Source organism: Centroberyx gerrardi, chromosome 13 (genome assembly GCF_048128805.1).
Source record: "Centroberyx gerrardi isolate f3 chromosome 13, fCenGer3.hap1.cur.20231027, whole genome shotgun sequence".
NCBI classification, from domain to species: Eukaryota; Metazoa; Chordata; class Actinopteri; order Beryciformes; family Berycidae; genus Centroberyx; species Centroberyx gerrardi.
In genome coordinates, this window is record NC_136009.1 from 3,629,476 (window position 1) to 3,657,415 (window position 27,940).

Here is a 27,940-nt window from a genome sequence, read left to right on the forward strand (position 1 = left end):
AGAAAAGGTCAGGAGTGGATGATGATTTCACAGGATTCAAACACTGTCAGCAGCGTGGCGATGGTTGACATCACCGTGACTTGCTGGATTTCCCCAGAATTCTGTGCAGCTCTGGGGACATGAGGAAGGGTCTTTCTGAACTACCGTCATTCCTCTCCAAGTCTTCACCTGGTTCGACCAAGGAATGGAGGGGTGGAGGTAGAAGATTTTAGAAAAGGAAGGTATGGAGGAATGATGGATGGATGGATGGATGGACGGATGGATTTATGGATCAAAGAGGGGCGAATGAATGGATGGAGGAGGAGAAGGCGCAGTAGGTGAAGGAAGTCAAGGAAGGAGTGGAAGAAAGCGTGAGGAGAAAGGTGAAAGAAAAAGAGGTAAAATAGCAGGGAGATGAGCGGGCAAATAAGAAAAAAGAAGAGGTTAGTTAGGAGTGCTGTGAAGTAGAATGTGCAAGTACAGTGTAACTTTAGCTAAGCATGATGGACTTGTCTGTGCTCTTTGCTGTAATGTTCCTTCTCTGGTGTTCATACCAGTTAGGAAGATGAGAAGAAATAACTGATTATTAGCATCAGGTCCAGACTGCAGTTTGACCTCGCTTCATTTTGTTATGCTAGGCTTTAGCACAAGGAACTCTTGGCTATCAGATGTCAACATCCGTCTCCTTATATCCATAAACCCTTGCGTTTTGGGGTTGTTTCCTGTAGTTGGTTCGGATTACGTTCTCACTCCTAAAGAACTGCACCACAGTTCGCTTGGAAGAGGACCGAGACCCGCATTTTCATGAAGTTATTTGGTGCCACCAGAGTTAGAATGGCATTGTTCTCAACTGGCCAAACAAACCAAACTAAAGGAGGAAACGCTCTAGTTTTCCAGAGTTCAAATAAACAATTCTGTACTTACAGAAGCAGAGGAAGAGGGTGTCGACACACATGGCGTAGACGCTGAAGAAACCGTGAGCGATCAGGTAGGAGCCTATCACCACCGTCTAGTGCGAACAACACAATGGTTAGAAAAGCAACAGCAGGACAGGGATGGCTGCTTTGAAAGTGTAATCGATTCCACAACTATATTAATGTAATATAATATTGCAAAGGAAACATTGCACACAACCACTATTAAACACTTGAGGCCTAGAAAAATATGTCTATAATGCTCCACTTTGAATGTCAATTTTCCTTCACACATATTAGAGTGTAAACCTGGAAGTACTTGACCTATTTTTCCATACTCATAATAGTGCATTACATTTACTAATGTAATGCACTAATGTAAACTACTACTTTTTATGCCTCCGCGCCGGCGTTAGCCGTGGCCGGAGGCATTATGTTTTCGGGTTGTCCGTCCGTCCCATTCTCATGAACGCGATATCTCAGGAACGCCTTGAGGGAATTTCTTCAAATTTGGCACAAACGTCCACTTGGACTCAAGGATGAACTGATTAGATTTTGGTGGTCAAAGGTCAAAGGTCAAGGTCACTGTGACCTCACAAAAGACGTTTTTAGCCATAACTCAAGAATTCATACGCTAATTATGACAAAATTTCACACAAATGTCTAATAGGATAAAATGATGAAGTGATGACATTTTATATCCAAAAGTTCAAAGGTCAACTTCACTGTGACATCATAATGTTTTGCTTACCACTGTAGCTGAGAAAACGATCTTGGGTCATTCTACAAAAACGGTGGAAGTGCTGTCACTTACTTTTGCAGACACCAAAATCCTTTAAGTTGACCTAATAATCACATTAATTATATATGTTCAATAAATAAAGACTGTCCTTGCAATGATAAAACAAAGTTTATTGGCGGAGGCATACAACCGCGAGGCGGTTATTTCTAGTTTCTATATGCTTTCCATGTAACTTTACCTTGACTTTGTGGGAAACACTGAGGACACATTGAAAGAGAACAAATGTGTGTGTGTGTGTGTGTGTGTGTGTGTGTGTTTGATTGTTGATTGTGACTCTGACCAGTAGGGGGACCCAGTAGTAGTTGAGAATGGGCACTTCCTCCTGGATAACAGGGATCTTCCTAGTGAAGAAGAAGAATGCCACCACACCTGAAACGAACATACACACACACACACACACACACACACATTTGATTGCTTTGTCAACATCTGTTACCACAAACAGATGTTTTAAAGTTGTGATCAAACATATCACATCTCAAACTTACCAACTCCTCCTGCTATCAGCACCTTGCCCAGAAACAACAGAAAGTCCGTCACTCTGTCCACAACTGCAACCCTGCAGGAAAAAGGTACCTTAGTATGGACACGCCTATCCTGGGTTACACCACTTATCTGGCACTAGGAGTCAAAACAGAGTGCCGTATTTAACCTGGGTATGATTTGTTAAATTGAGTGGTCCACCCAATCAAGATTTTTGGGGTGTGCCATTAGGGTCACTGGTGGGAAATCTGCAAACACACGTAACACTATTTCGTTAGTCTGGCTTTCAGTGGAGAGTTTTAGTGTCCGATGATAGTCTAAATGTTGTTTCAGAGGCTGTCCCACCCTGACAAGAATACAATTCTGGGGGAAACACTGAATACTTGTAATTCTTTGGAATTTATCGAGCATGAAAATGGTCAAATTTAAACATACCGAATATCGTCTATCAGCAAGCTCAAGACAAAAACAGCGGTATCTGTATCGGCCTTAAAAAAACATATTGGTCCAACCCTACTTCCAGTTTCCATGCAAATACCTCCAGATTTCTGAGCAGTGCAACGGATGATCAGAGCCTGTGTTTTCCATGTCTGACTGGAGCCCCACCCAACCCAAGGGTAATAAGGTAAAAGGAAGCAAAATGGTCAGTCAGTGCCACATGTATTCTTCACAACTTACTTGACGACATTCCTCATCAGCAGGAAGAAGGCATCTTTGGCCGAGGTACAGAAGTTCTTACCATAGATCGCCACCTAGTGGGGATGAGGCAAAACATTGCCTGTGTTGTCACTTTGTAATATTTGACATTAAGATTAAATGAAACTTGAATGATCCCTGTGAGGAATTTGGGTGTTTGCAACAGCAAATAGTAATAGGATACAGCAAAGAAAAAGAGAATATAAATAAGAAAAAAGTAAATGAGGGGTATTGAGCATAACTCCACCGACAATTACAGCACTAGAACGTATTAGCAAAACTATAAGAATGAACAGTATATGAATTACAGCATGTATGCAGGATGTGTAAGATAACAGTAGGAGAACATATTACATTTTACAGTTTATGAGTGATTTTGATAATATAAATAACATTTTTAGCAAACTAAATCCTAATTACAGTAGACTCAGTACATGTTTGCCTTCTCTCTTTATAGCGACCAAGAATAGGAATGAATTTTGCTTTTGAATTTCATTCGTTTTGTCAGAAAGGGTCATTGATGGACATTTTTCATTGTAATTTTTCTCGATGAAATGAACACCGATACTGCTAGAAGTAATGCTACTCATGCTAAATAATTCGACTAACTCACCATGATGTAAGCGTTGCGGTTCATGTAGCGTATGAATCTCTCCAAACACCAGAAACAGCATTTTAGACAGCACAGTATGAACCTGGCCACCATGTTGTCAGCACCTAGACAGACACACATACATGATCAGCATGCTGAAATGAACGGTTGTAATATCTATAGTAGCATTAAGCAGAAACAGTGTGTTAGTGTGTGTATGTAAACCTCTTAGCTTCTGCTCCAGGTATTCCAGTATTACTCGAACCAGTTGGACCACTGACAGAATCAGAGCTCCAAATGCCAAAGACCCTGTGTGGTACCTACAGATGGACACAGCAGAAAGTTCAGTACACAGTTACATACATTACAGCAGTGATTCTCAACATGGGGTCCGGGGACCATCAGGGGTCCTTGAGGGGGTTCCAGGGGGTCCCCAGCAAATTGATGTATTGTTAAACTTCAGTATTATTTCATTTACAAGAAGTTAACACAATTAGAGAATGTAGAAGAATGACTGTTTTGATCATAGTTTCACTGTTATCTCTCGGACAAATAGAAATATTCTCAGATTTGGGTCCAAGAGACAAAATCTCATCAAATGGGGTCCGTTGCCCTAATGTGTGCTAAGTTAGTTACATGAAAAAAGTTGAGAATCACTGCATTACAGTATATTCTGTGTATGTAGGCATGTGTGTTTACCAAGGATAAAAAGATTAAAGTTGACCCATGGATCTAAACTAGTGGCGCAACATGGATGAAAATGAGGAGAATCGTGCATCTTGCATTTACAAAATTACACTGATTGAGTTATGAATGCTAAACAGCCTTGTTCACAAGCCAAAAAACACAAAGCAGTGTTATTATTCCAGTGTTTTGCATATGTTCTTCATTAGACGTTACTGTTGGATCTCTTCATTAGACGTTACTGTTGGATCTCTGCTCTAATTAGCTAGCTTACTTTATTGTTTGTGTCCATTACAGGCCACCGTAGCTCAAGGGAAGGGGAGAGGAGGGAATTAATTACTGCTTTAACTGAAAACTGTGAAAAAAAACCTCCTGCCTTGTTTAAAGGTCCCATATTCTACACTTTCCAATGTTTTATTTTATGTCTTGAGGTCCATTCAAAGCTGTGTGTGTGGTGTCATGTACCAAAAACACTCTCAATCCATTTTTACACGTTCATTTTCCAGCATCTCTCTGAGCCTTACCAAGAACAGGCTGTTTCTGTCGCTGTGTCTTTAAGGCTCATTAATATTAACGACCCTCTGTTCTGACTGGCTACCGTTTCAAGAGTGAAACGTGAGACACCGCAGCCCGGCAGCTACAGGTAAGAAAAACTCTAACAATGACAAACGCTCAACCGCTTTGAAAAAAACACTTTGTTAGTTTATTATTTCTTTCAAAAATGATAATGAGTGAACCTTTGTGACGCCACAAAGTTACGGAAGTCCAAACGGCTCGTTTAGAGGCTCACTTTTCTAATATGGATTGTGTGGATTTCGTTGGCGACCGTGTTTTGATACTTTCACCATGTTTAGATAGACCATCCAACTCCTTTATAATCAAAGAGGCAAGGGAAATCCTGTTTTACACCATATGGGACCTTTAAGCTACTGTCATGACTTGTAAGCTCCGCCCATTAGATCTTCCAGAAAATGAAGACTCAGGTCTATCATATAATGAAAGTTATCCACTAACTGGGCTTCCATCCGTGTATTTTTCTGCGAATTATGATGTATCAAATTGTAAAAGCTGAATGGAAACAGCAATTAGATACAAATTTCCCTACTTTTACGAAACTTTTTAAGCTTGCTTGAAGCAGAAAATGTTATTTGGAAATTTTATTGTTTTTGAAATTATGCAACAGAAATTTGTTTAATAAATAATGATGTAGACTTGGCATAAACTGACCTGATGAAATGGCTCAATCTCATTGTACAACAGTTCAAAAGTAGCTTTGGGCTTTCTGAAACATTGCCTGTTAAATATCTGTAAAATATCTGTCCACCACAACCTCCAGAAACATCATACGTGTTGCTTCTAACATGTAGAAGTCTCCATCGTGATTGTATGACCATTAGTTGGTATGTTAGAATATTACGAAATGCAGTTCTTTGTTTTCATCTTCAGATGAAAGCATGAAATATGACAAACATTAGCTGACACTAAAGAACAATAACTTACCAATACTAATTTATAATTGAAAGAGTTGGATGTATCATCTTTTATATCACTCCTAAAAGCATACTTTTATCTGAAAGCTTACCTTTAATCCTGCTCTGATTTTAGCCAAGTTTGCCTCATTCATTATTACCATTATTTTTTAATTTCCTTTATTTTATTTGTCATTTGTTTATCTTTTTATCTCTTTGCTATGCTTATTTTATCAATTCTAAGTTTAATTTGAATGTTTTCTTCCTTGCACATAAACAATAAAGTTTATCATTATTATAAATAAAGTTTATTATGTGTTTTTCTAAAATTCAGAAAGTCAGATTGTATTTTTTCAGACAATTCAAAAGGTGGTGAAGAATTTGGCTGACATTATACGGGAACATCGCTACTGATCGGTCTGCAGCATGTTTGTTACAGACTAAGTGTTTTATACAGTGTGTCCTCACCTTATCGCCCTGCTGAAGGATGAAAACAGCGGGCAGGGCGGTATATCCTGAGGCTTCCTCCTGGCCCAGTAGTAGCTGGCGAAGGCCCCGGCCAGCGTGCACTGCTCCAGGGCCAGGCTGAAGTTCACCAGCCAGAAGAACACCAGCAGGTTGGACAGCTGGAGGCAGAACAGGTAGCGGTGGTAGGGCGTCTCGCCGCCGTAGAAGGCGAATGTACACTGGGAACCCAGGCAGGACGCCGCTTTGGAGATGTTTGTCCTGTTGAAAGTCTGAGAGAAAGAGAAATGGGGCTTTATGTGCAATGTGTGTGATTTGTCATTATTATGATGAGTGTAGTTTGTATAGTGTCCTGTCTTGCAATCTCAAGGTTTGTATCATGGGCATGTGTTTTGTCATTGCATCAACATACAGTTTCAGTCATCAACCTGTATTGTAATATTTAATTGAATAAATGCGATTAATAAATGTACAATACCTAAAGGTCACCTCTGCCTAATTTCCTATCATTCTCACTGCTACATCATGGTGAAAAGAAAGAAGCACGATTCTTTGCTAAAATCGTAAGATGAAGTGTCAGACAATATTCTCATATGATGACTTATTATTATCATCATCAGTAGCAGTAGTAGTAGTAGTTGTAGTAGTGACAGTATAGTAGTAGTACTAGCATTAGTATTATATCCTTTGTAATTTATATACTGTATATTGGGGGATGCAGATACAGATTTGTACACTCTCTCTCTCTCTCTCTCTCTCTCTCTCTCTCCCTTCTTTTGGTAGTTTGTCTCATTTGCATTAAGACGTATCTGAACCATGTTTTTTTTTGTAATCTCTGGTATCCATACACTAGCCAGTTACCACAGTTTTTCAAAATTATAATGAGCATTCTCATAAATATTCATGACTGGGTTGACTTGGGCTGTGATCAGTTCCTCTAGCAACTCAATCATCAGAGCAAAACATGTTAATTCTGATTTAGCAGATGGGGAAAATTTTATATAATCATTGATGACTTTACATATCATGAACCACCCTGACATGCACAGTCATGCGCTCCCAAAATTCAAATAGAAGTCAACATGTTCCCAAGACTCAAAATTCCTGTTGACTGCAGGAAGAGGAGAGGAAAAGGAAATGATGTAAAGAGGACGTACCTCAGGGTTGCAGGTGCTGTTGGCGTAGGGGCAGTTCACTTCAGGAGACATCACCTTGTAGACCGCCTCATTTGAGGAGGCTAGGAAACTGATATCACAATGTGGGTTAAGGTAGAAGTAGACATGGCTAGAAAGCTGGTTAGACATGAGAATCTGACAATTTAGGTTAATTCTGCCATTTGTGCTGGATTGTGTCAGCTAAGTGACGTATGATGAAATGTAAATGTATATTATTCCCGTTCCCATTATTCCCTCTTATTCTTGTTGGATACACAGCAGTAACAGCCCAATAGGAGATGCAGACAGCCAGCAGGAAGAAGGTGATGACCGGATAGAAGAGGGTGGACATGATGTAGCCGATAGCTCTGCCCAAAGAGAAAAACAATAAAAACAGAGGTGAACAACTAACTAAGCAATTTTGGTAATTTCTTTTTTCTTTTTCCTTGAATAAAAAGTGAATAGGGATGGGACGATATATCGAAATCCAATATATATCGTGATACAAGAATGCAACAATACGTATCGTGGGGCAGAAAAATGAATCGCGATATTAGCTCCATGTTATTCTGCTGTAGTAATCACAAATGAGACGGCTTGACCATCACAATTTCACAAGTTTTCCATCCACATTATATTATTTGCACTTTGTAATGACATTTTAAAATTGTTGTTTACATTCTAACAAGCCAATGCCATCGCTAGAAATTTTGTGTCTCAGAAATAAACATAATTCTGCACAGTCAGACTTTGTTGTCATTGAACTTTTATTTATTACATCGTATCGTCCCATCCCTAAAAATGAATGTTCATGGCAGAGAGTTGAGGATATAGGAGTTTAAAGTTCATACTTGCTGGCCTCCCTGAGCAGGGCGATAGCCACCTGGACTCTTCTCCTTAAGAAGATCAACATCAACAAGATGGAAGCTTCCGTCGCTCCTAGAGACACCACTGAGGGAGAGAAACCAACAAAGAAAGACAAGATCAGGGCATGATCACACCTACAGTTTGTTTTCTTTGGTCTGAACCATAGAGGAAAACGAGTGATATTTAAAAACGACACCTGTAGCACCTTTGACTTGAACTTACAGAAGACAATCCATGTTTGTCTCAGCTGTAGATAGACTTGTAGGTCGGTGTGTAGGCCAACGTCTATGATGGTGACATCAGAGCCTGGTCTCTCTCTGAGCTGGGACAGCTCCATAGAGCAGTACCACATACCTGCACAGACACGCACACACACACACACACACACACACATTCAATGAGGCAGTTTCAGAATCTTTTTTCCACCAAAGTGTTTCTTTTAGTACACTGGGAAAAGTACCTGATGAAGACAAATGACATAATAAAAATCTGAAATGTCAGGGTATCCCGTAAAACACACGCTCAATCTCTGACAGGCTCTGTGGTGCACAGTACTGGTTCTCAAACTGAGGTTCGGGGGGCGCCCAAGGGTCCTTGATGGGCTTCCAGGGAGTCCCAAACTAAATGAGGGATAGTTTATTTGAATAATTGAATTCATTAGGTATTAGCACTGGAAGAGAACCTATAAGATTGACTTGTCTGATCTCCCCAACTACAGTGTAGAAAGACAAAAAGATGGGGGGATGAAACCTTGCCAATGTGTGGTATAAAGCATCTTTACTATGGAGTCCTTGATGTGGAAATGTTTGCTTTATGTTTGCGGTTTGTTTGGATTCAATTCAAGGAGACAGACACAGACATACACATACACACACACACACACACACAGCATACCGTAGGCCAACAACAATATCACAGAGATGATGGTAAACCATAGCAGCAGCCCAGCGGTGAACCTCAGCAGTAGAATGAAGACTAGACTGACTGCCAAGGATATCAGCAGACCTCTGTAACACACACACACGCAAACAGAAACATTTGTTAAAAGATTAGGTGGGAATGTGAAAATCACCCTAATCCTCTACACCCTTTTTCTGAAGCCTTCAAAAGTAGAATCTGTTTTAAGATTTTTAAAATTTGAAACATTAGTTAATCCAAACTATTCACGAAGACAATATCTGCTATGAATGCACGAAAGCTCCATCTTACAGTCTTTATCACAAGACCAATTTATTCCAGGTTTGTTACAAGGCAAAGGACATTAATACAGATAAAAACAAGACAGAACAAAGACATCATTAATTTTAAAGGCTGTAAAAATTCATTTAAATAATGAAACTTGGTTATCATCACTCATCTGAAAGCAGACTTGCGAGGCTTTTTGTCTGAAAGTTTTGTTTGATGGATTTACCAATGGCCATTAAACATTAAGGGACCAACTCGTGATAATTAATCGATTACATTTTGTGTGGATGATATTGCAACAGAAAGTGGTGAGATAATACCAGACTTATTGGCAGCTTTTTTAAAACTTGCCCATTACAACTACAGTCCTCTACTATATTTAGTGTATTTTGAGGATTATAAACATGTTAAAAGCAATGCTGTGTAATTTTCTACTTGGAATTCTGACTTAAAAGGTTGTTCCGTTGATGTCACACTTTCCGACATCTATGGACCACAGCATCAGATCATTAGTTTGTCCCTCACAGTAATAATTACATGATCGCCACTACTTGAGGGATATAAATGTGAATGAATATGCATGTGTTGTTTGTGTATGTGTGTGTGTGTGTGTGTGTGTAGAGTTACATGACTATCCATGCCCACGATTTGGCATAATCTTCTACTATCTTCATGCCCAGCTCCTTGGTGTCCACTAGCCCTGTTATACCACTGCCAATAGGAAACAGAAGTGACAGTGAATGGAGAGACAAAACTTTAGATTATTGCCTCCATCCATGTTATAGACAAGGATATTAAAGGAATACAGTGAGTTTTTAGGAGATTGTCTCCATGTGTCCCCAGTAGATCGTTGGCATACACTATGTTGAGTGATAGTAGGCTCCATAACACTTTAGCATACACTATGTTGAGTGATAGTAGGCTCCATAACACTTTAGCATACACTATGTTGAGTGATAGTAGGCTCCATAACACTTTAGCATACACTATGTTGAGTGATCGTAGGCTCCATGCTAACACTTTAGTATATACTATGTTGAGTGATAGTAGGCTCCATAACACTTTAGCATACACTATGTTGAGTGATAGTAGGCTCCATGCTCCATGTGATTTTAGCTGTACACAGTCTCCCACCTTCACTTCCTATGAAAACAGTGAAAGTAGTCCCTGGTTGTTCAAAACAGTATGTTATTTTTGTATCATATTTTGTGTAAATTGCACCAATCTCCCACACATAACTGCTAGACTTAGCCACACATCTTTAAAGATTACTCACCATTTAGCTCTAGAGATGCTACAAGTTCTCATTTCATCTCATCTCACTTTTGCTAGTGGCTTATTATCCCTCAGTGGAGCCAATGATCTACCAGGGACCAAAAACTTGGTGTATTCATTTAAGCATTAAGCATCTCAAGGGTTTAGAATGAACTCTAAATATAGAACTGTCAGGACAACAAGAGAGACAAGAAAGACAAAAGAAAGACAAAAGAAAGAAAAAAGAAAGAAAGACAGAAAGAAAGCAGTAGAAGGAGATGTTACTTGGCAGCGTCTTGGAGTTCGGTAACGCTGCGTGCTGTGTCCAAAGCGTCTTTAAACCTCGTCCTGTTCGCTACAGTCACAGTCCCATTCAGAGTAATGAAGTCTGGTAGACATCTCTTGAGGACTGAGATACAGACAGAGAGACGTGAGTAAGGGTGACAAATTATTTAAAAACTACCAGAATTTGTTGCAATTCTGTATTAGCAGTCATGTTGTAAGAGAGGGCGTTAGAGTGGGGTGTCTCATCCTTACATGGTCTACTAGGTACAATCATAGAGGGACAGTCCTCGTCTCTTAGAACCTGAGATACCGGCTGGAAGAAACAGAAGAGAGAAGAAGGTTAGGACATTGTGACTCTCAAGTCAAAAGCCTGCTTCTCTAACCTCGAGGCTGCCGCCGAACGCTTCTCACCACGCTTAGCAAACCATGGTGTTTAGCTACTGTTTTTACTCCTGTTTTTATTCTTACGTATGACTTTGAAGGAAAAAAACAACTTTGGTAACATGCTTTGGTAATCATTGTATAAAAGCTATTTTCCCCTAGAGGGTGCTCTTTACTGTGTTTATGGGTGCTACCAGTGATGATGCAATAGATAAGCTGCACAGCAGAGTTATTATTGCTAGAATAAATACATTGAAGGCTCATTGAATCCTAGCTAAAACTCTGCATTGAACCTTTAAAATCCAGGATTATACTACTACTACTACTGCTACTGCTACTATTGCTATTACTAGTACTGCTGCCATTAAAACTACTACTCCTACTACTACTATTAGTAGACTACTACAACTACTACTTCACTGTGTTTATGGGTGCTAACAGTGATGCAATAGGTAAGATGCACAACAGTTTTTTTTTATATTATTGAATCCCAACTTATAGTTTTGTACTGTTGAGTTTGTACAAATTTGTCCAAGTTTTATAAATAATAAATGTTTATTACAGTAACACAGTATTACAAGCCTATATTACTGTATTGCTGTGCTGTGATCCCACTAACTCTTGCTGAATTTGTACGCAAGTGTTTCTGAATAATATATGTATATTTTTGAATAAATATGAATTTCTGTTACAATGTACCTTGTCGGGGTTATTGAAGCCAGGCTTACAGAACTGTCTGTAATATTCCCAATAACTCTTGCTGAGTTTGTGTTGCAGCTGCATATCACTGTAGGTGGCAAACCTGTCTGGGCACTTCACCACACACATCTGGAAGAAAATAGATAGACAGTATTGGTGCATTCTTAGTATGTACATTTTTATGTTGTAAAATGTTTTAATGGCTAATTATTGGTCTCTGTCCTGTAACCAATGCACAGTTCCCTAGGTCAAATGATGATGATAAACAATGTGTGACAGACATGAGCATGGGAAACCGAAGTTTGCAGCAGATATATACCATTCATTGTTATTACCTGAGTTGTAGGGCACTGTAGGTTGATCAGTACAGCAGGGTTGGCACATTTCAGGATGTTAAAATAGAACAGGATGGGTTTATTCCTGCAACAATATAAAGAAAACAATTTTAAGACAAAACTTAATGGTCCAAAACAAAGACACATATTAAAGGAATACTTTTTTGCCTTTGAACAAACCCCAGAGAAAGGGCGTGAACTTGTTTCTCTCAATCAAAGGTGGGTGTAGCTAACTAGTTCACTAGTTTGTGAACACTGGGGTCTGTCTATGATCGTGGCTGCATCCCTTAGTCACAACACACTATGTCTTGTGGCTGCATTGCATTCTGGTCTATTGAGGCTCCTGTGGGTGGAGAAATTGGTCTCTCTCCTCTTCTACGATGGATTTCTCCCTGTATGATTGTTGAACGTCTCTTGGTGCAAAATGGCGGCTCTAGAAAGAAGGCCTCGCTCTGTGATTCTGAGGGACTGACACCAAAACCTGATGTTTGGCCAGTTCTCCGCAGGAATCAGAAAACTACACCACCAAGCAACAAAATGGACCCAGAAATGCAAGGTACATCTCCAATAACTGTTTTCCCAACGTTCAGATGCTTCAGGGTGGATTTTTCTAGGCAGAACATGAAGAACAGTAAACAATATCACTGCTTTTGTAGGGGAGATGCAAAGACTCAATGACGCATCTGAAACTTTTTCTAGCCTTCACAAATTCACTTTTTATCTCCAGGAACTCAATTTTGTTGCCAAGTAATATCAGCTATAACTCTGCTTAGTGGCTAGAACTGCACTTGTTACTTGTAATTGCCGCAATATTAGTGTATTGCACTTTCTCTTAGAGAAGAGATGGGGACTATTGGGGTCTCCAGTGACTTCAGTGGCAGAACTCTTTCTAGACAGATATAGCCTTAGGATACATATGTCTTGATACAGGATTGCATAGCCTCTGTCCATATACTGTATGATCATGTATGCTGAGAAAACAGATGGACTTGGCATGAGGACAAAAGGTGGGAGGTAATTCCCTCAAAGTGTGTTTTTATAGAAATGTTATTTTACTACCAAACTGAGCATATTTACTGTATGCCTGGGAGACAGACTCATTAAATCATATTCATAGACCTGCAACTGTAAAAACACTGTTCAAGACAAATATCCATGATGAAAAATGACCTATTTTGCTTTTTTATTAGCTCACAAGAAAACTCTTTAGCATGTAGTAACAAGTCATCACCAGTAAATGGCAGTGCAAGTCAGAGAAACAATAACCCCCAGTCCCTCTTACCCATTCTAACTGTCTCTTTTAAACAAATACACGCACACACACACACATAGACACACACACACACACACACACACACACACACCCTTATCGCTCTCCTGCAGCCCGGAGAAGAAGATGCTTTTAGTATCGCCAAGGTTACGGCCTGCCAATCACCCATCGGTTTCATCACGAGGAAGGTTCTAACCTTACCGATCACACAGGAGAATGTAGTGCAATCAGAGGCAGCGGCTTAGCTTCACATTCAGCAATTCATGACTATCATCTGGAGGAGTTAACAGTAATTAACGCGTCACTATCGCCTGTGTCTATAGGACTGGGGTCAACTTTCATCATACCAGACTAGACTTCTCACTCTAGGTCCTGGTCCCCAATTGCTCACCCTGGTCCTCATTGTGTGGCTTGTATTAGGCTTGAACAAGGTTGACCCCTTGTGTTGTGATAAGACCGATATATCAGACTGATATTAAAGATCAGATCTGGTTGAGTCAGACTGGTCCACATTTGATATGATGATGATGATTGATGCAGTTTGATTGATTACATATTTATTGTAGAATTGATCAATACTCTGTGGGAAACCCTTAACATGAACTGATTCTAATGAGACATTTTGATCAGATTCCACCAAGTATGCATAAAGATTATTAGCAGTAGTTGTAGTAGTACTAATAGCACTTGTAGTAGTAGTAGTGTTAACAGTAGTTGCATTAGTAGCAGTAGTGGAACTATCCTGGGTTTCAATGAAAAGTTTTAGTGTCTCACCCTACCTTCAGAAGCTGATAACCCACCTAAAATAATTTCATTATTCTGGCTTTCAATTGAGAGTTTCAGTGTCCTATGCTGGTCTAAATGATGTTTCAGATCCTTTTCCACCCTGACAAGAATAATATTTTAGGAGAAAAACTGAATAATTGTCATTTTCTGGCATGAAAAACTTATAAATATATATATATATATTGAATAGAAATACAAAACATGCCAATATATCAATCCAAAAAAACTGTTATTGGCTTTCAAAAAAACATATCAGTTAAATCTTAGTCCCTACAGTATGTTTTATCAAGCTTGGGTCCCAGGGAGAGAGACTACAGACTACTACAGAGAGACTTCTGGTCTTCTTTAATGTAAGCAGTCCCTGAAGGTAACAGCAGCAGTCCCCTGTTCTTCCAGTCCCAAACACCAGACAGTCAGTGCTGCTCTAGTGAATTGTAGTATGAGGTCATCCCTGTCTTAACAGGCAGCCCTTAAATCTCATTTACTAGTATGATATCACCTGGGGTTTGTCTGATGTGGGTTTTCCAAAGCCGATACGCATATTTTTGGCATGAAAATCATAAAAATTTTAGGCTTTGAATATCAGCACACAATATCGACTATCAGCAGCTTCAGTCCAAAATGATCAGTATCACTATTCAAAGCCCCACATCAGTTGAACGCTACATTAGGCGTCCTCTTTTGAGTGTGGGGGTCTCTTTTTAGTATGTAGGGTGTAGTGATGGTGACTTACGCATTGGGAGTTTCCTTCTGACCACAGAACTGGCCATAGCTGTCTGTAGGATGAAGCACCTTCCTTGGGTCCCCATGCAACCAGGCTAGACAGAGAGACAGACAGAGACAGATAGACAAAGAGAGAGGAATCAGACAGACTCAATTCTAATGGGAGTTGTACAGTATGACTAGGGTTAGACCGATATCAGGTGTGTGTGTGTGTGTGTGTGTGTGTGTGTGTGTGTGTGTGTGTGTGTGTGTGTGTGTGTGAGAATAAGTGAAGGGAATTTTGTTTGTTTAAATCTCTCATCATCCCAACATTTACTCTTGATATAATTGAGTTTGTATGCTTGTATTTTCTGAAGTCAGTAATTCTAACTAATTCAACTTCTAATTAAAACTTTTATTTAAGTATGTTTTGATTGAAGCATTCTAGCTCACTCCTTATAAATCACGTCCATTACGGAGTGCAGATTTTGTAGGTTTTCCATAAGCATGACATCACAAGTGGATAACTGTAATTATATTGAATGGATCCTAGTGATTCACGCTTTACTTTATTTTGTTAATGTTTATTTTTTCCACTTACCGGTAAATTAATCTCATTTGAACTCTCTGTCCTCTAGTCCTTTTTATATTGTTTTATTTACTTTTACTTATGCAGATTTTTGCCCCAGTAATTTGACTTCTACTTAATTTCAGCAAAGCACCAGTACTCATATTTGTAACAAGATGAGCAATTTGCTTGCATTTTACTGTTACCAAGTTGTCATCTGAAATGCATGATGACTTCATCTTCCCTGTCGAGTTTGATAAATATGAACTATGTGCATGCGCATCAATTGGGTGTGATAAGGTGTGGCACTCTCCGTATCTCAGCCTAAGTGAATCCAAATTTAACCTTGCAGTTTGTATCATTATAATGGAGAACAAAGATCAAGAAAATCCATATAAATGTATTTAGGAGCCATATATGAAAATGTATCAGGGAGCGTTTGGTGACCTACGACTAATAATTTATAAAATTGACCAAATAATAATATCTTGTCAGTCATCAGTCAGTAATTTGGTGGATATCAGCAGATTTGGAAGTTTTGGTGGTAAATGATATTAGTAATAGCTTACTGTTTAGTGACCCTGACTATGTGAGTTGAGAATTTAAATTTATGCTAATGAGCCATGGAAATGTAATGCTTTCTTCTTGGCTTGGTGTTTTTACTGATGACTAGTAAACCTTCTAGACATTTAAACATCCCCATTCCTACAGTGGAGTGAAAAGGATGATGTCATTACTGACAATGGATAGAGTAGAGAGAGAGAGGAGGTAGTGTGTGTGTGTGTGTGCGTGTGTGTGTCTGTGTGTGTGTGTGTGTGTGTGTGTGTGAGAGAGAGAGGCACTGATGAAAGGCAGGAGGAGGATGGGAGGAGAGAATCTGGAGGGAAGTAAATTAGTGAGTAATTTTGAAGGAGGGATGAGACAAAAAAGAGAGAGGGGCGAGTAAGGCGCGCACGTGTAAGGGTGACGTCATTGGGAATGATGTCATCCATGTTCGGTAGTGGCAGAGCTGGAGTGGAGTAGGTTTGTGTAAGTGTGTGTGCGTGTAGCTGTGTGTGTGTGTGTGTGTGTGTGTGTGTGTGTGTGTGTGTGTGTGTGTATGTGTGTGTATTTATATATCTGTGCTCTTAAAACGCATATTCATACACTTACACACATGGACATACAGGTGAAAATGTGTGTGTCTGTGTGGAAATGTGGGCTACTGTGTGTGTGTGTATGTGTGTGTGTATGTGAGAGTGTGTGTGTCTTTGTTTTGTGAGTGTGTGTACATGTCTCTCTGCATGCTAGTGTGACAAAAGTGTAACATTACTGTGCATCACCTACATATTTGAGTGTACTAAACTGTGTATGTGTGTGTGTGTGTTCTTGCTCTTAACAGCATGAGGTCATCAGTAGCCACCAGTCACACACACACACACACACACACCTCCAGCGACCCCCTGCCCTGATCCGTTCACTCAGCACTCCATTAACCACGTCTGCTCCAGGCTAACATACTGCTCTTTAAGAATGAGCTCATACTAGAATATGAGGCACTGCGTGCACACACACACACACACACACACACACACACACACACACACACACACACAGATTTCACACAGATTACATAGATGGAGTCTTACATGACATGGGTGTACATTGAGAGAGACAGAGAAAGAAATAAAAAGAGAAGTGCACAATGTAAAAGATTACCTGGGTTCAAATTAGAATTACACCGATATATGGGTCTGATATTGGGCTTTTATTAACAATCAGAGAGTCAGTGTGGTCCAATTTCATGAGTCTGGCTTTCAGTGGAGAGTTTTAGTGTCCCATGATGGTCTCAATGCAGTGTGAGAGGCTTTTCCATCCTCACAACAATACAGTTGAGGAAAACACTGAATACTTTGGAAGTTTTGGGCTTGAAAATGGTCAAATTTAAAGATATTGAATATCAGTACAAAATAATTGGTACCTTCAATCCAAAAATACGAGTATCGGCTTTTGAAAACCCACATCGGGCAAACCCCAGGTGATATCATACTAGTAAATGAGATTTAAGGGCTGCCTGTTTAGACAGGGATGACCTCATACCACAATTTACTAGAGCAGCACTAACTGTCTGGAGTTTGGGACTGTTACCTTCAGGGACTGCTTCCATTAAAACCATTAGACACAATGGAGACCAGAGAAAATGTAGTCTCTGCCTGGGACCCAGACTTGATAGAACGTACTGTAGGGACTAAGGTTCAACTGATATGGATTTTTGAAAGCCAATACCAATAGTTTTGTATTGATGCTGCCAATAGGCAATATTTTGTTCCAAAAAGTTCCAAGTATTCAGTGTTTCCCCTAGAATTGTTTTCTTGTCAGGGTGGAAAAGCCTCTGAAACAGCATTCAGACCATCATGGGAAACTAAAATTCTCCATTAAAACCCAGACTAATTCATCTAGGTGGGTTATAAGACCATTATAAGACCAATTTGACAATTGAAATAAACATGGAAATGAAAACTGTAGCCCTATCAGAATATACTGTAGGTCTACATGTCTGGGGTTATTTCTCACCAGGAAAACAATGCCTCAAGAAACCGCAAAATTTTGAAGACCTCTAAAACTGTATTAAAGACTTAAAGGAGAATACCAGTGTCATTTAGAGTTATAGCCCGTCTACTATTGTCAGCATCTAATTTACATTTCCTCCAGTCATTTTGCAATGTATGTGTGTAATTAGTTTATAAAATACAAACTTTACAGTGTCAAACCTCGCTTGAAATGAACTGCTGTCAAACAAAGACGGTCTAAATAAAAAGACATGGATGTGACAGTAAAGTTTTAGAGGTGACATGTTTTTGAGGGATTATTTCCTGGAGGACACTTCCATTTCTTCCTGTGGGTGTCAGGTGATTGACAGGAAGCAGAGCGTACCGTAACGCAGTGCTGATGTGAAAACACTCAACTCTTTTGACCGAACCAAACGAAGGCTTCATGTTTACTGCGATGGATTCTCTCGCTGTTTTTCATACTGGACAAGAACTAATGGCAGCAAATGGCTCCTTCTGAAGGGAGGAGAACGTGCCCTGATATCTCCAACTATGCTGACTGTGTGCAGACACCAGCAGAAATAATGGAAAGGAGAGGGGCAACCACAGAACTTGAATCGATAAAACGGTCCTTCCACTGTCATGGTAATTTGGCTGGTACACCATAACATGGTGACTATGGCATTTTAAGGGTTAGTTGCTATGGTACGCAAGTCTGGGCATTCAGGCCGTAAAGTGTGTCACATTTGCTTGAGAATTGTGCAGATGTGTATGTTAGCAAACTCAACTGAAAGCTAACGTTAGCGACGAGGCTAACGTAGCATTATCAAAGATTGTGCTTCTCTCGCTAGGCTCTTCTCATCAAAATCAGCATATTAGTAAACCTAGCCGGTAAGCATCATCAGCTTAATTTAATTTAGCCCCTTATAGTGGCACCTTTAGTGGAGACGAAAAGTTAGCATTCGCTAACTTCAAACAGCTAACAGACATCGTGAACTATAACCACTTCAACTAACTGTACAGATGTTAAAACTTTTGACCTACTTAAAAAGACGCCATTCAGCTGCAATGACTGCAATGTTTTCCACTGCTTTGGTTCTTGCTGTAAAACCTCTCACCTCAGCGAGTCGGTTTATACAGAAGCTAGTCCAACAGTTCACATAAAAATGGCCACCGCTCCGACTGTCAAGGAACGTTGATTTGAATGGGAAAGACCTTTCTATCCATTCAAGTTCTGTGGGGGCAACCTAGCCCATAACATTGGCACTGGTATTATCCTTTAAAATTCTTTACTGAACCAGATCCAAGATCTTTTAAGGCTTTGGGTTTGGGGTTTAAGGTGATTTAAGAGCTTTTCAGGTGCGGCAGACACCCTAGATAACACACAGCTACATGTGAAATGAGGCTTTCTTGCAAAGCTGTTAAAGTAGTTGACCGGCAGTCACATTTTTACTGTGTCAGCTTCAACTCCAGCTATGAATCCAAGAATATGCCTTTTTGGTAGAAATTGGACTTGACGGTTTCATGTGGGGCTGTAAAACTCCAGAACTTTTCTCCGAGCTCTCACATCAAACGCTTTTAATTCTGCTTCTTCCTCGTCTGACGATCGGACGCCACGCTGTGTCTTTAGGAGGCGCCGAACATATCAAAGAGATTCGGCAACAAAGAGATTTTTCAGCTGCTTTTTCTCGCTCTCTTCCTCTATCACCTCACTTCTCTCCAGATAAGCCTCCCGGCGGTGTGGTGTCTCTCCCTTCCTCTCTCTCTCTCTTTTATTTTCCCATCCTTTCTTTCGTTCCTGCTTCCCCTCCGAACCGCCAAAGCCCTCGCCTGATCAATGTGATCAAGGCACAAAAACAGCAGGAATGAATCGGGGAAAGCAGTGCAGTCCCATTAGAAATGAATGGGAGAAAACCTACCTACTACGAGACAGGGAGAGACAGAGAGAGCGAGAGAGAGAGAGAGAGAGAGACAGTGAGAGAGAGAGAGGAGGCAGCGATAGATGGAAAGGAGAGAATGAAAGAAGAGACAGTGACGGACAACGGGAGAGAGATGAAGATAAAGAGAGAGGAAAGAGAGAACGATACAAGGAATAGTTTTAACACCGTATGGAGAAATGGAAATAATAGCATCAAGAGAAATGAGAAGAGAAAGAGAGGGAGGAGAAGAGAGTGTGATATGATATAATGCAACATTCATGCTGGCCCATATTTCCACAGGCATGATGTGTGCTGATGTTGAAGGATAATTGTATTTACTTTGTATTATATCTTGTATTTAGACATTTCTCTAGTCTGAAATCCAGGTGATTATTATTTCTCCTCTCTACGAACCAGTAATCCCTTAAACTAAACTTGCATTTTCATTAAGGAAATTCATTTCAGGGAGACAGGAACTTTTGCATTAATTTCCACTTAATAACCCTTAAGTTATTGCACTTAAGTGGTTTCAGTCCTACCTTTCTGGCAGGACTGAGTATGTCTCACTGGGAGGATGCAGGTCTAGATTGCTCCCTGTCACCTGTGGTGTTCCGCAAGGGTCGGTTCTCGGCCCCATCCTGTTTACCCTCTACATGCTCCCCCTTGGTCGTGTCATCAGCAGACATGGGATGTCTTTCCATTGTTATGCTGATGATACCCAGCTGTACATAAAAACTGCCCCAAGCCCTTCTGCAGCCATGTCATGCCTCAGCACCTGCCTTGAGGAGATAAAGGCCTGGATGAGCAACAATTTCCTCCAGTTAAACAGCAGCAAAACTGAAGCTCTCCTTGTTGGCACTCCACACCAGGTTCAGTCATCCCCCATACCTCATCTCACCTTTGACGGCCAGGACATCCCCCTCTCCTCCTCAGTCACTAATCTGGGTGTTAGGTTTGACCCTCAGCTGACTTTTCATGACCATATAAAACATCTGTGCAAGACCTCTTTCTACCATCTCAAAAACATTTCCAAACTCCGCCCCACTCTAACCCTGTCAGATGCAGAGAAGCTTGTCCATGCTTTTATCTCCTCAAGACTGGACTACTGCAATGCACTCTTCACTGGGATCCCTGGCAGGAGCATCCAGAAGCTCCAGTATATTCAGAACAGCGCTGCCAGGATCCTGATGAGAGTGCGAAAACATGAACACATAACACCAACTCTGTTTTCATTGCACTGGCTCCCTGTCTCCTTCAGGGTCGACTACAAAGTCCTGCTACTCACCTACAAATGCATTAACGGACAACCCTCCCTACCTACAAGAACTGATTACCCCACAAACCTCCATCCGCACTCTCAGATCTACCAACAGCCTGCTCCTCCGGGCCCCCAGTACCAAGCTCCGCACCATGGGGGATCGGGCCTTCTGCTCGGCTGCACCACGCTTGTGGAACAGCCTTCCTAACCATCTAAGGGCAGCGCAGACCCTGGACTCTTTTAAGACAGGCCTAAAAACCTTTTTATTCAGGAAGGCTTTTTCGTGTTAACTTTTGTTAGCGATCTCTTTTTTCTTCGTTTTTATTTTTATGTTTTTAACTCTGTAGCACTTTGAGATTCACTATGAATGAAAAGTGCAGTACAAATAATTATATAATTATGAATTATGAATTATTAACTATAATATGCAAGTTTACATTTTAGCCAATAACTCCTAAACTGTAAGGCTTAAATTCAAAATGTCTTTTCCTCAGAGGGAGCATGCTTCAGATTTTCCCCAAAATCACAATAATTTGTCTTAATATTAAGTTAATTTAAGGCAATTTCACAAATCACGTTTTCCTTTTACCATCTTTATCTTTCCATTTCTATTCTTTCATCTTAAGTTTCCGTCCTGGGAGTGAGTGAATGTGAGTGTGTGTGTGTGTGTGTGTGTGTCTGTGTGTGCATGAGAGTGTGTATGTGTGTAAGTGTGAAAGAGTCAGACTGTGTGAATGTGTGGTTGTGGTTGTGTGTGTGTGTGTGTGACAGAGAGTGCAAGAGAACAAGAAAGATTCTGTGTGTGTGTGTGTGTGTGTGTGTGTGTGCATTCACTGGAGAATACACAGCAAGAGCAGTCTGATCAAAGAGGCTTTTTTCCACACTCAGGGCAGTGTGTGTGTGTGTGTGTGTGTGTGTGTGTGTGTTTGGACTCACCCACTATCCCCAGAGCGACGTAAGCGAGGATGACGATGATGAAGATCAAACAACACAAGACATCTGTACAGCTCCTAAAGAGACAGAGAGAACAAAAGAGTTGAAAACCAGTTTCCACAGCAGCATCTTTAAAGAAAATACCAATGTTTTCACTTTTTTGGGGACAATTTCTTCATCACACTTCTTATTTTTCATGATCCATCCACCATAAGAGAGAACCTTTTATCATGTATTCCCTAAAATGCACTAAAAATGAATTACTCACTACTGTTACTATTCTGCCGGGTCACTATATTCAATATATCGCGATACAAAAATGTGACAATACGTAATTGTAATAACAATTTCACAAGCTCTCCATCCAAAAATTATATGCACTTTGTAATGACATTTTTAAATTTTTGTTTACATTCTAGCAAGCCAATACCATCACTAGAAAGATTTGTGTCTCGGAAATAAACAGAATTCTGCACAGTCACACTTTGTGGAATACATGACGGACTTTCAAACTGAATGGGATCCTATGAGCAGCAGAAGGTAATGGGATTTTGAATTACAGCACGTTGAATGTATGTATCTATGTATCTACAGGCAGGTCTGAAGGAGCAGAAGCATGATGTGGTGTTCCTTTAAATATCCATCAGAGAGGGGCGGGGGATCATGCTGATTGACAGGTGCCACCACCAGTCAATATAGATAAGATAGATAAGATTTTTACTAATCAGATAAGCTGATTAGTAAAAAGCTCTCTCTACACAAACAGAGATTAACATGCAGATCAATGCTGACACTTGGCAACTGGTAAATGAAACAATAGAAGACATTAAGAATAAAGTGGAGATCAGTAGTAGGTTAAGACAGTCTAAGATAATGATAATAATAATAATAAAAATATAGCCGCAAGAGGCGATTGTAGGGGTCCAAGCACAATAAAAGAAGAAGAAGACATGAAACACTTATCTTATACTTAGCTTAAACTTAAATGTAGATTGTGCTGTAAACAATGCATACAGTGGAAGTGGTAATGGATCATTGACATAAATGTATTTTATAAGTTTTGAAGTGTAAATGCTATCATTATGCATGTGAACACAGTTAATAAGCATGCCACACTGAGCATTTTAAAAGTGCAATGGAGATTATAAACAATGAGTTATAAATGCAATGGAAGTGAATGAGGCTTATTGGCATCAATGTATTTTATAATTCATAAACTATGAAAGCTTTCATTATGAAATATTATACAGTTGATTAGTGTGCCATGATGATTATTTAGAAAGTTGAAGGGAGTTTCTCTTTTCAGTGCGGCTGAGTTATAAATTCAATGGAAGTCTATGAGAGATTTGGTTATTATTGTTGCCATTCGGTCTTATTTATTTATTTTTTTTATTTCATCATTTTTATGATGAAAATTAGTAAGAATGTTCCAAAAATGATCACTGAGGAGTGCAAGTTTCTGGCTGATCAGTGTAACATTTTTCAAAGAGATTTCAAAGTTTGGTTGCTGTGGGTTATGGTTTCAGAGCTCCAGACACTTTTAGCAGAGAAAAAGAAGAAGAAGAAGAAGAAGAAGAAGAAGAAGAAGAAGAATCTTAACAATTACAATAGAGTTCCCTGCACTTGAACCTTTAATAATCAGCCTTTTACTGGTGCTCCACTGGAACAGTGGGAGCTCAGCCTTGCTCAAGGACACCTTGACAGTAGTAGAGTTGAGGGAGTTGGAGAGTGTTTCTCATTCACCCATATCTTTTGGATTTAAACGAGCAATTCCAGTCACAAGCCCGCTTCTCTAACCTCTACTATTATTATTATTATTATTATTATTATTAGTAGTAGTAGTAGTACTAATAGTAGTAGTCATAGTAGTAGCAATAGTAGTAGCAGTAGTAGTAGCAGCAGTAGTATAGTAGTAGTAACATTAGTAGTAGCACTAATCTTTAATCTTTAAATCTTTAATTACTTGTCCCTCTGTCCCTGGTAAGGACAAGAGAAAGAGAAAGAAGGAAGGAAAAGGGAAATGAGAGGAGAGGAAAAATGTCTGGATAGAGAGAGCTTAGAGTCTAATGAAGGAGAGGCAGAGTGGAGAATTGCTGTTCTTCAGAAAAAGAAAGAAAGACAGAGAAAGAGAAATGAAAGGGAGAATAAGAATAGGAGAGAGAGCCTTGCTGAAGGTTTCCTCAGAGTCAGAGAGCTGAAAAGATGCAATTATAGATCTAAGTGGTGTGTGTGTGTATGTGTGTGTGTGTGTGAGTGTGTGTGTGTGTGTGTGTGTGTGTGTGTGTGTGTGTGTGTGCGTGCGTGTGTGTGTGTGCACGAGTGTGTGTGTGTGTGACTGTAGATGTGACTATGCATGTGTATGTACAGTATGTCTGGAAGTGTGGGTTAGTGGGGCACTATATTTGTGTGCGCGTGTGTGTGTGTGCACGCGCGTGCGTGTGTGTGTGTGTGTGTGTGTGTGTGTGTCCAGCTGCCAGACAGTATTTGTAGTCTGTCTGTGAAAGCCCAAAATAATTACTGTGAGGAGTGAAGTCAGATTTCTAATTCAGGTGGAAAAAAAGACTTTTTCCTTGGTGGGCTGAAATACCAGTGGCTCTCAAAGTGGGGAGATGGAGGGGGCTCCACAATGATGAATACTTTAATACACTACAAATTATCCCAATCAGATATGCCAGTGGGGTCCGGCAGCATGAGCAATTTTTCAAAATAGGCTTTTAAAAACTAATTTCTGGTGAAATATACATAACCACCCATTCAGTATTAATATTTCTGGATTATATCATCAGAACTGGTATTCAGTAATTGAAATGATCATTACACCTGCCATATCACTGCATAGCGGTTGGCATAACTGTTTAGTTGTCAGGGCTATTCACTAATGCAAGTGGGACAACTGTTTCTCCAGTATTTCATGTCCCTCAAAGAGAGGCACTAATTCAGGACAGATTATATAGAATGTGGTATTCTCTATGGCTTTATATGCAAAGTAGGAAGCATGGAGTTACCTTCTGCGAACCGGGCCTCTGAAGGAAGGATCAAACTTGTGTGGCTCTCCTGGAAAAGAGAAAGACAAAATAGAAAAAAAGGTTGAACAGATTTAGACCAAACCGGCTCTGGTCAATACCTATGGAAGAAAGCAAAGAAAGGAAAATAGAGAGGAGAGTGAAAAAGAGAAGAGAGGAGAAATAACAGGGGCTATAGTGTGTAGCTCAGATGGTCATTATTGGAATTCTTTTAACAAAGAAATGACTACACAAAATTTGACATGGTTTGTTTTATTTAAAGACTGTTTTTTTTTTTTTACCATATATTTTTAAGCCTTTATCTTGTGGTGCTTTCATGTTTTGAGTTCATGAGTTTGATCTTTGCTTTTACTTGATTTGACTCTTTTACACTTTTGCCAGGACTACCACAGTCAAACCTAGTCTATAAATTGTAGTTTTCTCCTCTACTATGCCACTCATTTTATTGACTGTTATCATCAATAAACCATGAGTTTTCCTCCTTTTCTATAATTTACATTGGCACTATCAGTTCCAACTCTTCTCAACAGAACAGGTAAGGTATATGCGGAACTGAAAAGTTCATTTTCAAAATGCTGTCATCAGTTAATTTCTATAAAATTTAGAGGACCCAGTCTGTAAAGATTTTAGCATTTTGTCAACCAAAAAGCTACACTCTTGACAAAAAGGGTTTTATATAGTACCAGATAATGGTTCTTTAGGCTTGTTACTTCTGCAGAAAACCTTTATTAATACTAATTGTAAGCATTTTTTGTGTAAGCTTTATTTTCGGTATTAGTAATACATTAACATTATGATTCATATCCTTAGTCGCACAATCAAATTGTTTCTGCTAGCTGTGGCTGCTAGCTAACATTAGCATTAGGTGACTTTAGCTGGTTAAAACTGTTACTGTTAAAACTAGTTGTCGGTTACAACTTACACAATTAGACCTAGTTGGTTTGGAGATAAATATTGTTAACAACATTACAACTAGTAGCTAACTGCCATTATATCATAACAATGTTGCAGTTCAACATCATGGATGTTCCTTCAATCCAGTAAGTCTTTGACTTGGACCATCTCCAGCTCTGCTCATCTCTTGACAATATCAAAGGATAATTTTGGTGTAGATTTAAAATACGTTGTCCATGGACCGACTGAGTTTGCCTCTGTTTCCATCAGCTTTGGTGTCTTCTGGGTAGTGTTTCCCACCTAACAAAAAAGTCACATGTGAAAACCCACATGCAAATTCAAAGCGTGTGCTTTTTGGACACATGTTGTTTTTCATTTGTGAGCATGTGAAATTAACCATTTCCCATGTAAAAATGACAATTTCACCTCTGAATTGTCTCCTTCCATGTGAAACAAACGTGAAATAAATATTGTCATAGGTAATGACGAAAAAAAAAACACTTTTCAGCTATTGTTATGACCCACTGTAGTGTAGGGGAGAGGAAAATAACATAATACTGTTTAAGGGTTGGTAAGAAAGTGATTTTATTGAGGGATGGACCTCAACTCACGAATGAAGTTGTAAAACCAACGCAATAAATGACAGATGATGAGTACAACAATCAACTGAATTACATTATGCATAAAATGGGGAAGCTTCAAAGTGGAAAAGGACGAGCGGTGCCAGAACAAAGAAACAAAGATTCATGTCTGTCAGCTGTTCTTTTAAAACTACCTACCTTGCTACAAAAAAAAAGAGGGGGCAAAGTGTTTTTGTTTTCCTGTTTTTTTTTGGGGGGGGGGTGTTTTGTTTTATTTCTTCCAAATTCAATCACATTTCTAGGCTATAATAATAATAATAATAATAATAATAATTATTATTATTATTATTATTATTATTATTATTAACAACCTAGAAATTTGATCTACTATTCAAGCATTGAAGGAAACAATGGTCATTTGGTATAATTTGCTCATTCCTGCTATTTCCAGAAAAACGGGCTGATTGTGGAAAAGGGAACCCACTTGAATTAAAGACAAATTTTTAACTTCAAGTGAAAGTTTTTTTTTTTTTTTTACTGTCCTACCACTAGTAGATTATTGGTGTATAAGTTTAAAAGCTTGTACAATTGTGATCTAAGCAACAAATGGTGCCATGGCTGGGAGGGGTGGGGAACGTTTGCAGTATTGCGGGAAATATTGCGATATTTACTGATATCGTGATATTCGATAACATCGAATGTCGGCCCCAGCCTAGTGATGTCAGGATATAATGTCAGCAAGTGAGAACTAGCTTATTGCTAGTCTTCAAGCTCTTCACCTGTTTTTCAGGGGACCCATGCCTGTCTTTCCTTAGGGCCCCCAAATCACCAAGTCCGCCCCTGGCTGAAAGCCTACATGGGATCCAGTGTGTTGATATGAATACTGTACTGCTGGTGTGTAGAGCAGAGAACTAGGGCAGACTGGAGGTGTCTCATGTCTTATTCAACACCCACACCCACACACACACACACACTGTCAATACAGTCATACCCACTAAATTGCACACTTATATTACACTATATATATATATACACTTATATTGGACAACTTACTACTGTACTGTGCGCTCACTCTCTAACTCTCTCTCTCTCTCTTTCACACACACATACAAGAATATACACATATACAGAGATGAAATGGCACAAGAGCACCCACACACACACACACACAACAAAGCCCCACAGGTGCAATACGTGAGGTCAGATTGATAATGCTGTCTGCAATCTCTGCCAT

At 39.6% G+C, this 27,940-nt stretch overlaps 1 protein-coding gene across 1 annotated transcript; it reads right to left on the bottom strand.

Annotated features, from left to right (window-relative positions):
• Positions 1–70: 70 nt before the first annotated feature.
• LOC139924366 (choline transporter-like protein 5-A) lies at positions 71–27,940 on the bottom strand. The gene is made up of 22 exons (XM_078287588.1): positions 27,901–27,940; positions 25,214–25,262; positions 22,212–22,285; positions 15,034–15,118; positions 12,245–12,329; positions 11,910–12,038; positions 11,082–11,142; positions 10,830–10,953; positions 9,918–10,001; positions 9,000–9,112; positions 8,328–8,459; positions 8,090–8,189; positions 7,514–7,606; positions 7,242–7,329; positions 6,088–6,356; positions 3,692–3,786; positions 3,488–3,591; positions 2,857–2,930; positions 2,184–2,254; positions 1,976–2,064; positions 904–988; positions 71–168 (listed from the first exon to the last, which is right to left on the bottom strand). Exons 1-22 carry the CDS (start codon positions 27,938–27,940, stop codon positions 71–73), a joined length of 2,142 nt encoding a protein of 713 aa, XP_078143714.1.